Below are 16,733 nucleotides of genomic sequence, written 5' to 3'. Positions count from 1 at the left end.
ATTGGCATATTTACCGCTAGTAGTCAAAGACAAATTAATTGCCAAAATTAGGCTATCCCATTATACCATCCCCTCCATAAACTTATCAAGCTTAGTCTTGAAGCCAGATATGTCTTTTGCCCCCATTACTTCCCTTGGAAGGCTGTTCCAGAACTTCACTCCTCTGATGGTTAGAAACCTTCCTCTAATTTCAAGTCTAAACTTCCTGATAGCCAGTTTATAGCCATTTGTTCTTGTGTCCACACTGGTACCGAGCTTAAATAATTCCTCTCCTTCCCTGGTATTTATTCCTCGGATATATTTATAGAGAGCAATCATATCTCCCCTCAGCCTTCTTTTGGCTAGGCTAAACAAACCAAACTCTTTGAGTCTCCTTTCATATGACAAGTTAGGCTCCCCTCATCCCAAAAGTTTCCCCAGTCCCTAATGAATCTAAACCCCTCCTCTCTACACCATCGTCTCATCCACGCATTGAGACTCGGAAGCTCTTCCTGCCTACCTGGCCCTGTGCATGGAACTGGGAGCATTTCTGAGAATGCCACCATAGAGGTCCTGGATTTCAGTCTCTTCCCTAGCAGCCTAAATTTGGCCTCCAGGACGTCTCTCCTACCCTTCTCTATGTCACTAGTACCTACATGTACCACGACCACGGGCTCCTCCCCAGCACTATTCAAGTCTATCCAGATGCCTCGAGAGATCTGCAACCTTTGCATCAGGCAGACAAGTCACCATATGGTTCTCCCGGTCAACACACACCCAGCTATTCATGTTTCTAATGATCGAATCTCCCATAACTAACACCTGCCTTTTCCTAGTGACTGGAGTTCCCTCCCCCGGAGAGGTAACCTCAGCGCAAGAGGATATCCTAACACCATCTGGAAGGAGGTCCCAACTATGGGAAGGTTTCCCTCTGCTCCCATAAACTGTTCTGCTTCCCTGGGCCTTTCATCCTCCTCAATAGTGCAGGGGCTGTCTGACTGGAGGTGCGACAACTCTACAGTGTCCCGGAAAGCTTCATCAACATACCTCTCTGCCTCACTTAGCTCCTCCAGTTCCGCCACCCTGGCCTCCAAAGCCCGTACGCGGTCTCTGAGGGCCAGGAGCTCTTTGCACTGACTGCACACATAACCACCCGCCCACAGGGCAGGTAATCATACATGCTGCACTCAGCGCAATAAACTGGATAGCCCCCCACTCTGCTGCTGGGCTTCTGCTGGCATTGTCTCCTGCAGCTACCTAGTTAATGAAAGGGTTTTGAATGTAGTTTAGTTTACAGGTTTTAAAGAACAGCAAGTGAACCTTGCCCCCTTCCCATTCCCCTTCCAAACTCCCTTGTGAAACTCCCTGTTAGCAGCCCCTGGTCGCAAAGCTCCCTGGTCGCTTGCGCCCTGATGCACATGGAATTGGAGGAAGAGTTCCTAACAACTCTGACCATCCTCTTGCCACCTACCAATTCACACAGTAGCCCAGCTTTGCTGGAGAATAAGTACATTGACTGTAGCTGTCTAAATGGAACAACTGCAGAGAGAATAGGACCTATGACACTGCGTGGTTTTGGTGCCAATGGTTGGTAAAAGACTCACTCACTTGTATGCAGGGGAGTAAAAATAAAACAATCACCCTTGGAGTTCAGAGGGAGGGATAGCTCAGTGGTTTGAGCATTGGCCTGCTAAACCCAGGGTTGTGAGTTCAATCCTTGAGGAGGCCACTTAGGGATCTGGGGCAAAAAAATTGGTCCTGCTAGTGAAGGCAGGGGGCTGGACTTGATGACCTTTCGAGGTCCCTTCCAGTTCTAGGAGATTGGCATATCTCCAATTATTACCTTTAGGAGGGTTCACTCTACCCAAACGCACATGCCTCAACTCCACTGCCCCTAGAAGTTTAAGTGACTTTTTGCAAATAAGTGGTTTGATCAGCATTTAAGAGGATCATCTCCTAAAGGAGGAACTGTTATGTTTGTAAAAAATGAATTCCAAAGCAAGGAGTTACCGCTTAACTATTTTCCAGTCAAATACTCGGATGACACCTCAACATCTTGAGAGATGGGCTGTTCATCCTCAGCATTATGCAGGAATTAGGGACACTGCTGTGCCATATACTAGCAGGGTTTATTTAGGGGGGAAACAAAAAGAACAAGGAATAAGTCATCTTTGAGTGTCATTATTAGGACATGAAAGATGTGCTATGGACTAGAAATAGGTGCACTAATATGCCTGTAAGCTAAGCCAGGAATGCCTTCCAGGCAGTGAAAAGTAAACGGGAGATATTTTGTGTATGCACACAGTGTCAAAGTCTGTTGGCAGGAGCTGGCAGTCAGAAGCTGCCACCCAGATTAACCCAGCATGAAGGGACTACAGTGTATTTATTAACTAACACATTTTAAAGCAGGTTACTATGGAACCTCTGTTACACAGCAATTTGCACTAATAATCATGCATAAAAATAAACCTTCACATGCAACTATTTTAAAAATCCAGCTGCCAAAAAGCAACACTTCTCAGGAGGGAAATACATTCCTGTTTTATGGTTAACCTACAGCTTTAGAAGAATTTCTGGTGTGAATTTGTTATTCTTCCACTCAGAGGATAGCTGCATAAACAAGAAAAGCTGAGCCTAGACAGGTTACTGCAATAAGCATTGTTAAATCCACTCCACCACCAAAACAGTTAACATGAAATAGTTGAGGACATAGTCTATGGGGTAGGGACTTTAACAAAAGAAGCATGCAGGTGGAGAGAAAGGCCAAGCGAGCCGAGAACCACTCACTGTGGGAGGTATGGAGTACCAACAACTCTAACAAGGAACTAGTAGTTCCAGTGGTCTGCTGAACTTCTGATATGTTCTGCATTAACATGGAAAATCCAAACTCTCAACAGCAATGAAATATGAAAAAGACATTAAGGAAAAAAAGGGAGAACGTCACAGACTGACTTTTTATCCTTAAATTTGGGAATAGAGCCCAGCAACCTTCTAGAGTAAAAAAATAATAAATTTTAAATACAAACTAGAAGAAAAATGATCCACTTGAAACTGTAGACCTTTAAATCCATATACCCAGGTCATGCACCTTCTCAATTCTATTGCGATAAACAGCATGTCAGCAATTTTTCCTCACAGAAAATAAAATTCAGTTCAAACTATAATCTTCCTAAATTAAGAGGAAATTTACTTGCTGGAAGTGAGGAAAGAGTCAACATCAATGGTCTCCGGACATCCCATAGGTGGATGGAGGGTGGAATAAAACACTGACCTACTTTTGAGAATGGGAGTGTTTTAAGCCTTCACTTTATGCATATTAAATTTCCTTAAGAAATTAACTTCACCAGAGGTTTTTACTCCTCTTTCCGTCCACACAAACAAGGGCTGGAGGAGGCATTATGGGAATATGCTAAAGCAAAGACAGTGGTAAGTAACGCACCGGATTTCGAAGAGCATGTTGCTGTGACGGTCGATCCCTATGTGCGTGGCTGTCTCTTGTTATTGCAGATGCCCCAGAATCTACAGGAATGGACCCCACTGGAGTAGGCTGCAAAATAAAGCACCCATTATACATTGAAACCAATGCCTTGGTTAGGCTCCATTCCCAGTCTACATGCATGCATAGGCTCTACTACTAGGCTAGCTCATATTCAGAGTGGAAGAACCAGGAAAATATAGGTTTAAAATAATTTGAACAGACAAAGAGAATCACAGCAGATGCTGTAAAATCTCTGTGGGATTCAAAGGCTTGCTGGACATTTACAGCCACTAACATCTCATGGTAAACTGAAACACAATACTGTTATTATATACATTTATAAAGGTACCCAACTTCATGGTATCTGAGCACACTTAGTGTAGGTTAAATTGAGTTAATTACAATTGCAAATAAGGATAGTTTTATGCATATTGTTTTCCTCCTCATCTCATGTCTTCCTACTTTTAGGAACAGGATGTGTTAATTAAGGCTTCATCTGCTCAGTTTCCAACTAAATCATAATCCCATCTTGTAACTTCATGATCTCCATAGCAACCAATGGTGAATTGTTAAAGGACTGATAGGAAACTTGCCTTAAAAAGGGCTTTTTGCCCATTGCCTCTGAAATTAAACATCAGTGAAGAGAAATGAGATTTACAAGGGGAATGACTTCCTTCTAAAAGATAATGTTACTGTTCAAAATAAGCAAACAGGAAATGTATATAATGACTGAGTATTGATGTAAAAACCACAAAAGCAGAGTGGCCCAAAAACATAGTAAGTGACTGGCTATGCACCTTGGACACAAACTGTCCTTTGCATGAGCAACCAGCAGAATGGATTCTACATAAATATGTTTTATGAGAGTTCTCCAAGAGGCATCAGTGGGCCTCTTGGCAAAGATTTTTCCGCATACAGATGGTCCCAAAATTTAAAAGCATGTTCTGTTTGGTGATGACAGACCAGGGCACTAATCTTGTGCTAGAAGCTGATGAACAAGGGAAAAATGACAGTACACTCAGAAAAGGAGAGTGTGGAAGTTAAGGAGTTAGACTCTAGAACGTGAGCGTTCTGCATTTACCCTTTCCCCTATGGCCCTCATCACGATTAGAAGACCAATCTGACAACGCACTGGTATTGGGATTTGCCCTTTTTTAGAATCCCCAGATTATTGTAATGGGAGAGGTTATTTCTCATGACAAAACTAAACTTGATGAAAGTGTCCACATGCAGGAGATTCTGCGTCTAAAAGCCATGACTTCTAATCCTTCTGTAACAGGGGCAGCAGTCTCCAGCCTGTTAAGTGTTGGAACACTACAGAAAGCCGCAGTTTAATTACTGATGACTCCTTCGGGCAGATGTGGCTCATTATGAGTCCACCCTGAACGTAACAGACTTGGGTGCTATGTTCTGAAACAGAAAGGTCCTGAGGGATGGAACCTTAGGAGCATCCAAGCCTGACTGAGAAGGGTAATACTTATTTTAAAAACAAATTTGCCAAACAATCCAGTAATGATTTTTGTGATCTTGTGTATGAAGCGTGAAGAAGTGTCGCTGCAGCAAAATACTCTGTAGCTAATGTTAATATGCACATGAATGTGTTTTAAAATTTGCCAGTGGTTCCACTGGTATGACCTGCAACTGCCATATGGGCCACTCAGGTTGGATTGCCTCATTATAGCACTCTCAGTGAGGGAGAAGGAGAACCTTGTGATCTATGCAGGCATTGCACAGCAGTGTGATGGGCTTTGAAGAGAACCGCCCTTGTTCTGAACCAGAAAGTGAGAGGGGGAGGAGTAAAACCAGAGGCAAATAGGGAAGGGTGTTTAAGGTTCCAACAGGGATGCAGAAGATCCCCTGTGCTAATTTCCATCAGGAGAAAGATAAACACATTCTCCTGATTGACAGGGAGAGTGAACCATTACGATTTCCGAAGGAAAGCCAATCCAGCACTCAGTTTTCCATTCCCCAACTGCAGCACATCATCACTTCAATAGAATATTTGTCCTAGCTGCTTGGGGAGTCACTGCCATTTTACAAAGCCACATCAGTGCAAAGCTGGTGAAGAGACCATCCTACCTAGAGGCTGCAATTGGTTTTCGGGGCTATTAAAGGAAATTCTTATATGTCCACCCAGCTGGAAAAGCAACCACGAGGGACTTGGAGACTTATTTCTGGAAGGAGGGTGCTTGTTTTGCAAACAAAACTTACCAGTGGCCTGCCAACCCAGTCGTAGGCATAATCAAAGGTGTAGCCTTTTTTTTCGAATAGTTCTGTAAAGATAGTTCGTAAGTAATCGTAGTCTGGTCTCTCAAAGAAGTCTAATCGCCTGACATAACGAAGATATGTGGCCATCTCCTCTGTTGGAAAAAGGCAAGGACAAAAGGAAAAAAAAGGAGCATCAACATCTCGGTCCAGACTAAAAGCCTAGAGCAACACACACAGTAAAGTCACCTGCTGCTCATGCCATATCTCTGTACAGATTACAAGTCCCTACAGCATGAGAGGAATACAACTGGTGGGATCTAGTCTTTGTGATAGCCTCCACCTGGCTTCTCAAGGTATTGGGCAAACTTGGCCTTCCAGTCTTTAGCGGTGATGAAAGTGATCTTGTAAGAGGAGGTGCATCTTTAAAAGCAGAGCTGATACTAGGAGGAGTTTGAATAGAAGTGGGTAAAGTATACATATTAAAAAATATGCACAAAAGCATCCTCTGCTGGAACAGGCAGATGAAGTCTCCCCCACACAATACATAAAAGCAGTGCTAGTTTGACAGTATCAAAGGCTATGGAAGCAAGAAAACCACATTTTCCTGGAAATCTTCCTCCTCGTGCCCCAATCCTGAAGCTTGGACAGTGTGTCACTTCCCCCAACTTTACGTGCCACATCACAGTCAGCATGCTTCTGGCTTACAGGGCGCCCTAGAGTCACTTGCCAGCACCGCTTCATTGGCTGGAGACATATGGTAGCTGTTGAATGACAGACCAGTCTTATCCCCCTTCCTCTGTAGGCCAGGCAAAGGAAGGGGGGGGGGCAGATATTCAGATGGTGTAAACCAGTGATTCTCAAACTTTTGTACTAGTGACCCCTTTTACATAGTAAGCCTCTGAGTGCAACTCCCCCTTATGAATTAAAAACGCTTTTTAATATATTTAACACCGTTATAAATGCTGAAGGCAAAGCGGGGTTTGGGGTGGAAGCTGACAGCTCGCGACCCCCCACATCATAACCTTATGACCCCTTGAGAGGTCCCGACGCCAAGTTTGAGAACCCCTGGTGTAAATGGTCACAACTCCACTGACTTCAGTTTGAGCTATGACAGCTCAAATTAAGGATCTGACCCTATGAATCAAACACAGGCCTCTTGCCAGGCAGTACACACTGCCCTCCTGAGCCAGCCCATCTGCCACCATGTTTGATTGCTGTTCATTCCCACACTAGCATCTCCAAGAAAGTCTTTCTCCAAAACCTAGCAATATTTTCCTTTTATTTTGATTCTTTTAATGTTTGAATGAGCTGAGTTTTTTTAATTTTAGAATCATTTGATCCTTTTCACAGCATCATGTGATGAAACAACTGCCTTGACTACCTTGTCCAGCGCTTACCTGCTTTCCTTTAAAAACAAGCTTTAATAAATAATTAATACTTTACATGCATTACAATTTTAAAACACTATTTAAAGGTGAAGTTTTCTGCCTGCTCCAGACACCTGCTGCCCTCCCCTGGATTGTAGATTTTTAATTCAAGTATGTAAGTTCTATTTTGCACATTAATTAATGCAACAATTATTAATAAAAATGTGTGTTTTTGTGATAAATGTAATTTTAAGTTTTAACAGCATAAACACAGTATTTGTTGTGGTAGCATACGGTGACTTCAAGTAGCCAGGTAAGGCATGAGAGCATCACAGGACAGTCACCATATTGCTCTTGTAGAGATGTTTGCACTGTAAGGCTATGTACAGTATGTGCGTGCAGTAACTTGGGGGTGGGTGGGGGGAATTTATTCCCTATTTATATTAGCTGAATTGCAGTAGCACATTGGGGTCCGGTCTGTGACTGGGGCTCCTTTCTGTTAGGTGTTGTACAAATACATAACAAAAAGACTGTCCCTGCCCAGAACTACACAGCTATGTTAATGCACCATGAATGATACGACAAAGGAAGAGTTGGGAAGCACTAAAGCAAAGGCATCAGGAATCCAAATGTCAGCATATTTTTCACTAAATCCATCCAATGTATATTATATGCAGAAAATTCAATTGTTATATTATGGATAAGTTGTTCATACAACAGTCATAATGAGTAACATTAACTTGCTCACCTTACACATACAATATTCTGATTACTAGTCTAGTTAATTGTTGACCTAAAGCTTTTTAGCACTTTATATGTGCTGAGGAGTTAGTTTCTGTGGGATCCATAACTTTTGAATTTACTGCCCTGTTCAAATTCACACTGTTAGTCCCTGCCCTGAGAAGTGCATGGTTTGTCTGTTCAGTGCAGAGCTGAGGCTTGGTCCTCTAGGTGCCACCAGAATACTACTGCTAATGTTGCATCAATATGGTTTTTGCATTTAGTCACTTTACAGACAGAAAAACAGAACTGCCCCTGCTTAGCAATATTAACTCTGAAATGGTGCAGATTGGCTTTGTAGTTCACACTCACTGAGGTGAAAGGACGGGGTGGGGGTGGGTGGGAGAGGGAATTCCCTCTCTTGTTGCTGCTATCAGGCCATATATGCTATGCGCTGATCTGAAGCCTGGAGGACAGCAAAGGTTCCAACCAGCAACGAGAAGCAGCAGCTCCACTTTGTGGAGGATGGAAGAGGGCAGAACAAGGGAGCAGCCACTCACAAAGGCATATCTCACCTTGGGACCCAGTGGATTTCTGACCAAAATTCTGCTGGGAAGTTAGTGCTACTTAAAACAACAACAATTACCTACTGTGCCTGCTATTCCGCTTTTTTTTGGGGTGGGGGTGGGGGTGGGGAAGTGGGAGGGTGGGGATGGAGTGGGGGCAGGAAGAGCCAGGGCGGGGAGGAGGCTTGGGGAAGGAGTGGGGTGGGGCCTGTGGTGGAGCAGGGGTGGGAAGAGGCGGGGAGGGAAGGGGGTTGGTGAGTGGTGGTGGTGGGGAGTTGAGCACCCGTACGGCCCGGAGGAAGCCAGTGCCAGTGGCCTGGTGAGTATCCAGCTGAGGGAACTTGCTCAAGGTTGACACCCAGGGTCTGCTAAATTGACCACCCAGTTCTTTCACTGCTTCAAAAATATCAGAGCTCTGCAGAGAATAAACTCCATATACCTGAGACAGTCACTTGAGAGAGGCAATTAACAAATATGACACACACTTTTTTGGAAGATGGCCAAGGGGAGGCTGCTGTCTGTATTCCTCTTCACAGAAGAAAGAGCAACAGCAGGCACTTGAGGCATTCTCCAACCACCTCAATACAAAGGACTGTGTTGGCAATTAACTGCAAGTAAGGACTGAAGGATTGGAGAAGAGTGAGGGAACAGAGAATACTACTGATTGACAGTGGCAGCTCCAGGTGTTTGCCATAGACAGTAGCAATGTAACAAACAGCATTCAAATATGTTCTGACAGAACAAATATGTTGGTCCTGCTTTGAGCAGGGGTTGGAGTAGATGTCCACCTGAGGTCTCTTCCAACCCTAATCTTCTATGATACAATAGGATGGGTTATGTCCAGTTCCTAATCGACACCTTACACAGACAGTACAATTGGTATAACAATTCCAACTGGGCCTTACCTGGAAAGTTCTCACAGAGAACTTCAACTGGAGTGTTTCTCTTCGTGTCCCCAATCTTCTGATATCTCTCTTTTAAGGTGTCAGCCTGTAAGGTACAAAGAGGAGGAGTAAGTATAGAGACAGAGAATCCAACAGCAGGGTAACTGACCTCACTATGAGGGTGAAAACAAAAGGTATTTTATACAGAATCTTGCACATATCAGGATATAAGAACTTTTTGTCCAAACTGCACTTTATGAGACACAAATATGAAGTAGCTACTGTACAATTCACTTGCTATGAGCAAAGACTACTTAGAGAGTTTCTGAAGGTATCGCTAAGATCTGAAAGGGAGAACATGTTTAAACTTACAGATACTAGCTGAACATCACGCCTTCATGAGAATGAGTTTTTAATATATTAAAAATCAACTCTTAAACAAGGCATTTTGGGCTCTCACCTTAGTGTGTGTAACAGAATGTCTAGCTGCTCAGCAAGTAACTACTCAGTTAACCTGGTGTGGCAAGGCACCTCCTCTGTCTCCACGGACTTAGCACATCCCCCTCTGGCGCTAGCGGGGTATGGGGTAAATCAGCCCCACTCTGGACAGTGTTTGCCTTCCCTCTCCGTATTTTCTTATCAGTATGTTCAAGGTAGGCCTCAGGGCAGGCCCAAGGAACGCTCCTCCATCAAACAAAAAGAAACCAATTTATAAACACAAAACAAAGGGGGAATCCCTTTCCCCACCCCCTCACTGGGGAGGTGTTTTCCTCTTGTTGGCCCCGGGGCGCAAATCCTTCCCCTAAACAGGCATTCAGCTTTGGTCACTCAGGTGTCCCTATTTAACCTGAGTTAACCCCTTATCAGCTTTTAGGAAAAAGGGCAGGGGCAACATTTCAGATTTTGGTGGGGGGAGGGGCAACTTTAACTGTGATTCCAGGGGCTACTTAGGGACCTGAAAACACTAGTTTTTTTGGCAAATAACTTAGCAATTAGCGGACAGGAACATTGTATCCAATTCTTATATAAAAGAAAAAATTAAATAAATATTAGACCCACTCAGGTCTAATACTAACGTGTTCTGACATCTTGTGGCAAATCATTTAAGAGACACTGGTTAGATTTAAAATGTATATTCTTACTTTGTTATTAACTCTGCAGAGAGAGACACCCCGTCAGAACTCCTGGGTTCTATCTCAGCTCTGGGAGAGGAGTGGGGTCTAGTGGGTTACAGCAGGGGGCAGATACATCCATCTAGACCAGTATCCTGTCTTCCAACAATGGCCAATGCCAGGCGCTTCAGAGGGAATGAACAGAACAGGTAATCAAATGATTCATCCCGTTGCGCACTCCCAGCTTCTGGCAAACAGAGGGTAGGGACATGCAGAACATGGTGTTGCATCCCTGCCCATCCTGGCTAATAGCCATTGATGGACCTATCCTCCATGAACGTATCTAGTTCTTATTGGAACCCTGTTATAATTTTGGCCTTCACAACATCCCCTGGCGAAGAGTTCCACAGAAATGCTGTGAAGTACTTTCTTTTGTTTTAAATCTGCTCCCTATTAATTTCATTGTGTGACCCTTAGTTCTTGGGTTATGTGAAGAAGTAAATAATATTTCCTTATTCAGTTTTTCATGATTTTCTAGACCTCTATCATATCCCCCCCTTAGTCATCTCTTTTCCAAGCTGAAAAGTTCTAGTCTCTTTAATATCTCCTAATAATTCTTGTTGCCCTTTTCTGTACCTTTTCCAATTCCAATATATATTTTTTGAGATGGGTGTCCAAATCTGCACGCAGTATTCAAGATGTGGGCATACCATGGATTTATATAGAGGCAATATCATAGAATCATAGAATCTCAGGGTTGGAAGGGACCTCAGGAGGTCATCTAGTCCAACCCCCTGCTCAAAGCAGGACCAAACCCAACTAAATCATCCCAGCCAGGGCTTTGTCAAGCCTGACCTTAAAAACCTCTAAGGAAGGAGATTCCACCACCTCCCTAGGTAACCCATTTCAGTTCTTCACCACTCTACTAGTGAAAAAGTTTTTCCTAATATCCAACCTAAACCTCCCCCTATATGATATTTTCTATCTTATTATCTATCCCTTTCTTAATGATTCCCAATACTGTCCACTTTTTTTGTTTGACACTGCACATTGAGCAGATGTTTTCAGAGAACTATCCACAATGACTTCAAGATCTCTTTCTTGACAGGTAACAGCTAATTTAGAGGTTTCAGAGTGGTAGCCGTGTTAGTCTGTATCAGCAAAAACAACGAAGAGTCCTTGTGGCACCTTAGAGACTAACAAATTTGTTAGTCTCTAAAGTGCCCCAAGGACTCCTCATTGTTTTAGCTAATTTAGACACCATCATTTTGATTGTATAGTTGGGATTATATTTTGCCATGTACATTACTTTGCATTTATCAACATTGAATTTCATCTGCCATTTTGTTGCCCAATCACCCAGCTTTGTGCAATCCCTTTTTAACTCTTTGCAGTCAGCTGTGGACTTAACTATCTTGAGTAATTTTATATCATCTGCAAATTTTGCCAGCTCAATGTTTATCCCCATTTACCTCTCTCTAGTCTGAAAACTAACCATTTATTCCTACCCTTTGTTTCCTATCTTTTAACTGGAGTGCCTGGCAATGCTTTTGGGATCATCTAACAATCCTTAATTAAATTAAATTTAATTTAATGACAAGCCTTTTGTTATCTTAATCACCCTGACTCTGGTTATAAACAAACTCCCTACCCCAAGAGCAGAAGCTGTGTTGCAGTTAAGAGCTTCCTCTGGGGATAGTACATGCGCTGAGAGCAGACCTCTGGTATGAAACTGGGGGGGGGCAGAAGGGGGGGGGGAAAGGGAGCCCGCCAGTCCCCCCCCCCAAATGGCACCCCTGAAAAAGGGCGTTTATCATTCTGGGGCTAATGTATCTGGCTTTCACCACTCTCTTGCAGCTCCCCAGCCTGACTTTGGCACATTGGTTAGCATCAGATTTTTACTTCTGCCAAAACCTGGCTACATTTGATTTATTATGTGATTAACTGTCCCTCACTACACACGTGTCTACTGTCTAGACTACATTAACTATATAGCTGGTTACCAGGAAAGAATATGAAGTAACACACTCAGTTATGATTTTCTGAGTGTGTTCATCCTGAAGCAGTGAACTCCACTTCAATCACTACCACAAGAACAAAGCTGCTCAGTCTGCATTTCAGTACCTCGTTCCAGAGAGTCCAGTTTCCAGTTTCTCAAGAGTTATTTAAAATATTCCTTTTATGAATGAAACATGTTAGAAGTATCAGTGTAAGCACTACAAAGGATTCTCCTCAACGTTTTAGTTTGGAAGGGGGAGAACAAAGCTCTATGGTGGGAGAATTCTGGAAGTGTGAAAATACAATAATCTGTCCGGCATGATTTTAGACCAAGTCAAAGAATGTGTGTGTGGCCTGCAGGTAAGGGAATATATGAGGCAGACCACACCGGGTAGAGACACACTCCTCCCCACTTCCTTGGAGAGATCAACTCTTTAATTTGAGGAAGTCTTTACATTCTCTCAGAGCCTGTCTACAAACTTTGGTAGTGCATTAAGCTAATTCAGGAAAAAGGCACTCATTTAGAAATAAGGGCATCCACACACACGTTTTCTATAATAGCTCTTCCACTTTAAAACCATACCCTATGTTATTCTGAAATAACTCATGTGTACACAAGGGGCAAGGCCATAGCATGTTATAGCAAGTCTCCTCCCAGAGAAGTGATTGGTGTATGTAACAGGGTGGTTTGCCTGTGGGCTGGAGACCCTGGAGCTAAGCCAGTCCTGATTACAAGATGAACCCCACCTGAGAGAAATCAGGTGATTCCAATATAAAAAGGCAGCAGAAAGCTCCAGGGAGGATGTGGCTGAGAGAGTAGCTTAGACTACCAGAGGTAGGAAGGGAAGCCTGACAGAAAGCTGGGGAAGCTCAGGAAACAGAAGACTGTGTGGAACTGGGACTGGTGGAAGGAGCAGCTAAAAGGAGCAAGTGTGGCTCCTGCAGAGCCCTGGCCAGATAAAAACTGTGAGTGAGAGTTAAAGAAGGGAAGATGAGCTGAAAAACTGTGTTTTTGGGACTTTTGAGATCTGCTTTTGACAGACTCTGTTCCTAACCTGAGGAGAACTGGTGATGAGTGAATTAAAGGCTTGAGCTTAAAAGGTCATTGGAGACCGTGAGTTCATGTGGGGAGGGGCGCAAATGAAGGGGAAACAGAGGCAGGATGGCTACAGAGGCAACTCTGGCCATGATGTAGTGCTTGGAAGGCAGTAAGCGGCCACAGTGTAATAGCTTGTAATTGATTAGGCTGGGGTGAAGCTATGTGATGTTTTAAGAACTTGTAACCCAAAACAACGTGCTTCAAGGAGGATACAACATCTGGAGGCAGATGTCAAGGTGACGACTGTGGAAATAATTGCTTCCTCAGCCTAATAAGTCCATCCACTCATCATTGATCTTAAACCACTGAAATGTTCAAATAATGGATCAGATCATAGATCTTTCAAAAAGTGCCATTCTTCAACCATACAGATATTGACTTGTGGCACTGTAGAGTGATCAACATTTTCCAAAACATTTAGATTCCTCACCCAAAGCAGCAGGCATCTATGATCATACATAACATTAAAATTGGCATGTAACTGTCAATTCCTTTCAGTTCAACTGCGACAGCCCAACATGCATTCCCACTCTAAGGGAAGGGCATCTGCAGGATTGGAAGGTGCCTGAGCAATTTACTGTGTCTAAATGATTTTTCCCACATCGATCTGCACTTGGAGACTCAAATACTAAGTGTGTCTGTTAAAACATTTGCATTTAGTAAGTAAGCTGAACATACAACAAACCATGTAATTGGGAGCCTAAGCAAACTAACCTACTTTAAAGTCTGTCTGGTTTTAAACATTCTGAGTGAGGCGGAAAAAAAAGTATCATTATACATAGTGATTTAATGAACACAGAGTCCAATGACAAAAGTTAGATACATCATAAAAGGGAAGGAGGAAGAGAGACTAATATGTGGAAACAAATATACCTATCAGAATTCATGAACAAAACATTGTAAAAGTAATTGCCACAAAGTCGAGGGGCAAGGAACCAAAGGCCAAAGAAACACTTTAAATGACAAGTATAGGAGAAGTGCAAAGAGAAACATTCTTGATATTTTTATTCCTTCATTATGATTTATAGAGTATCTAAAAGGTGTGTGTGTGTGTGTGTGTGTGTGTGTGTGTGTGTGTGTGTGTGTGTGTGTGTGTGTGTGTGTGTTTTAAAAACACATTCACGAATAGGGCTTTACCTCTCTTCATGGAGGTCCTACTGGAAAACCAGAGTGGGACAGGGAGATCACAACAGACTGAAACTTGAGCTACAGACTTTCCAACCCTCCATTAGAAGAGAGAGAACATTTAATCAGAACTATATAATATTTTTATCAAATGTAATCAGGGTTTCTATTTTATCCTAATCAGGTTCTCTCTCATACTGATCCCATCAATTAAAAAACACTATATATAACAAATACAAGAAAGTGGAAGGTGATAGTTACGAATATAAATCAGAAGGTAGGAATGATAGAAAATTGATAAGGGAAGCAAAGGGACCATAGAAGAAATGTATGGCCAGCAGATTTAAGGGCAATGAGAGTTTTAAAAGTATATTAGGAACAAAAAGAATTCTAACCATGGTATTTGTCCATTACTACATAGAAATGGTAGAATTATCAATAATGCAGACAAGGCAGAAGTGTTCAATAAATAGTTCTGTATTAAAAAAAAAAGGATAATGTAGTCATAGCAAATAACTTTTTCTATTATACTAGTCTCTCAGGATGATGTTAAACAGCAACTACTAAAATTAGACATTTTTAAATCAGTGGGGCCAAATAAGTTGCATCCAAGAGTTTTAAAGGACCTGCTGAAATACTGTGTCCATTTCTGTTGTCTACAGTTCAAGAAGGATATTGATAAATGGGAGAGGATGCAGAGGAGAGGATTACAGGATTACAAAACATGCTTTAGAATGATAGACTCATGGAGCTCAATCTAGTTATCTTAACTAAGAGAAGGTTATGGGGTGATTTAATTACAGTCTGTAAGTACCTCTATGGGGAACAGATATTTAATAATAGGCTATTCAATCTAGAAGAGATGGGTATATCCATGAGCCAATAGCTGGAAGCTGAGGCTAGACAAATTCAGAATGAAATAAGGCATATAATCTTTTTTTTAACAGTGAAAGTAATAAGCCATTGGAACAACTTATCAAGGGTCATTGTGAATTTTCCATCACTGACAATGTTTAAATCAAGACTAGATGTTTTTTGAAAAGATCTGCTCTAGGAATTATTTTGGGGAGTTCTATGGCCTGTTATACAGGAAGTCACACTAGATGATTATAGTGGACCCCCTTCTAGCCTTAGAATCTATGACTATGAAAAATACCTTAGCTGAGTACCTGAGTTTGTGTTACAGGTTTTAACAAATTTTAACCCAAAGAGTTTAACTAAGCATCCCCAAATGGCTGGGAAAGCAGTAGCTCAAGTTTAATCTCAGTAGTCTTTCCCACAAACCTCTATTCCGTCTTCCATTGAGTCCCCAGCAGAAGTAGGGAAGTTGAGAAGTGATATTCCTGATATTTCTCAGACAAGAAAACATTTGAGGCTCTTTAAATTACATCCTAAAAGAGCACTAAATTTTTCCCTTTTAATTTAAGAATTAAAATGTAAAAATTCTAACAAAATATTATTGATTCATGATTAAGACCACAGAAAGTCTGGCAATTAAAAACTTCATTTTCTGATAGCCTCATAAGTACTTATTGGTATTCTTGCTCAAATGAGTCACTTAAGATAGTGTGCTCTCTTGGTCCAATATTGGCAGTTAGCCAATATTCAGAGTCTTGCCAGGTTGTTTCAGTTAGGAAGAGACATTGATTATATGAATCAGCTATTTCTCTGAGGAAATCATGTTTACGAAGAATGTAACCAAAGTCCTGTTTTTCTGAACGAAGTAGGAACAAACAGAATTTCCTTGTCCATAATCCCCAAGCCTGCACTTTCAGCTAGTCCTGTTACCCAAGGAGCTCTGTTTCTGTTCCCTCTCAGGGCCATGCTCATGGTTTCTCCTGGTGTTTACTAGTTTTCTGTGTCCGACACACACTGTTGCAACAAATCAATCCCAAAGCCCCTGTATTTGCAAACAGTCCCCAGGGACACCCTATAGGCAACATGGCTTAGCTTCTGCTCTTGTCCTGACATGCTGGCCAGTGCCTTGGGTGGTAGCTTCATTTGTTTCAGCTATCACTACACAAAGAGGCATTTAGTTGCTTCTTCTTTTAGACTGATTGAAGGGTTCTTATTATACCCATTGACTTTAGTCAGGTCCATGATTGATGGCAGCCATTAACCCCTTCCAACATAACATTATTACTTTTTATTACATATTTAAGGAAAAGAAGAACACAATAGTATACAACAGGGATCG

At 42.2% G+C, this 16,733-nt stretch overlaps 1 protein-coding gene across 3 annotated transcripts in view; it reads right to left on the bottom strand.

The window, feature by feature from the left end:
• Positions 1-16,733, bottom strand: part of CSNK1G1 (casein kinase 1 gamma 1) — a 302,780-nt gene that overhangs the window by 35,508 nt on the left and 250,539 nt on the right. For all 3 annotated transcript variants that reach the window (XM_039491467.1, XM_039491465.1, XM_039491466.1), the window contains exons 8-10: positions 9,224-9,308; positions 5,669-5,817; positions 3,419-3,526 (exon numbers count right to left, since the gene is read on the bottom strand). In XM_039491467.1, coding sequence (XP_039347401.1) covers positions 3,419-3,526; positions 5,669-5,817; positions 9,224-9,308 — 342 coding nt within the window. The remainder of the gene's footprint in view (positions 1-3,418; positions 3,527-5,668; positions 5,818-9,223; positions 9,309-16,733) is intronic.

The sequence above is a fragment of the Mauremys reevesii genome, linkage group 10 (genome assembly GCF_016161935.1).
Source record: "Mauremys reevesii isolate NIE-2019 linkage group 10, ASM1616193v1, whole genome shotgun sequence".
Lineage (NCBI taxonomy): Eukaryota > Metazoa > Chordata > Testudines > Geoemydidae > Mauremys > Mauremys reevesii.
This window is presented reverse-complemented; position numbering and strand designations above follow the sequence as displayed.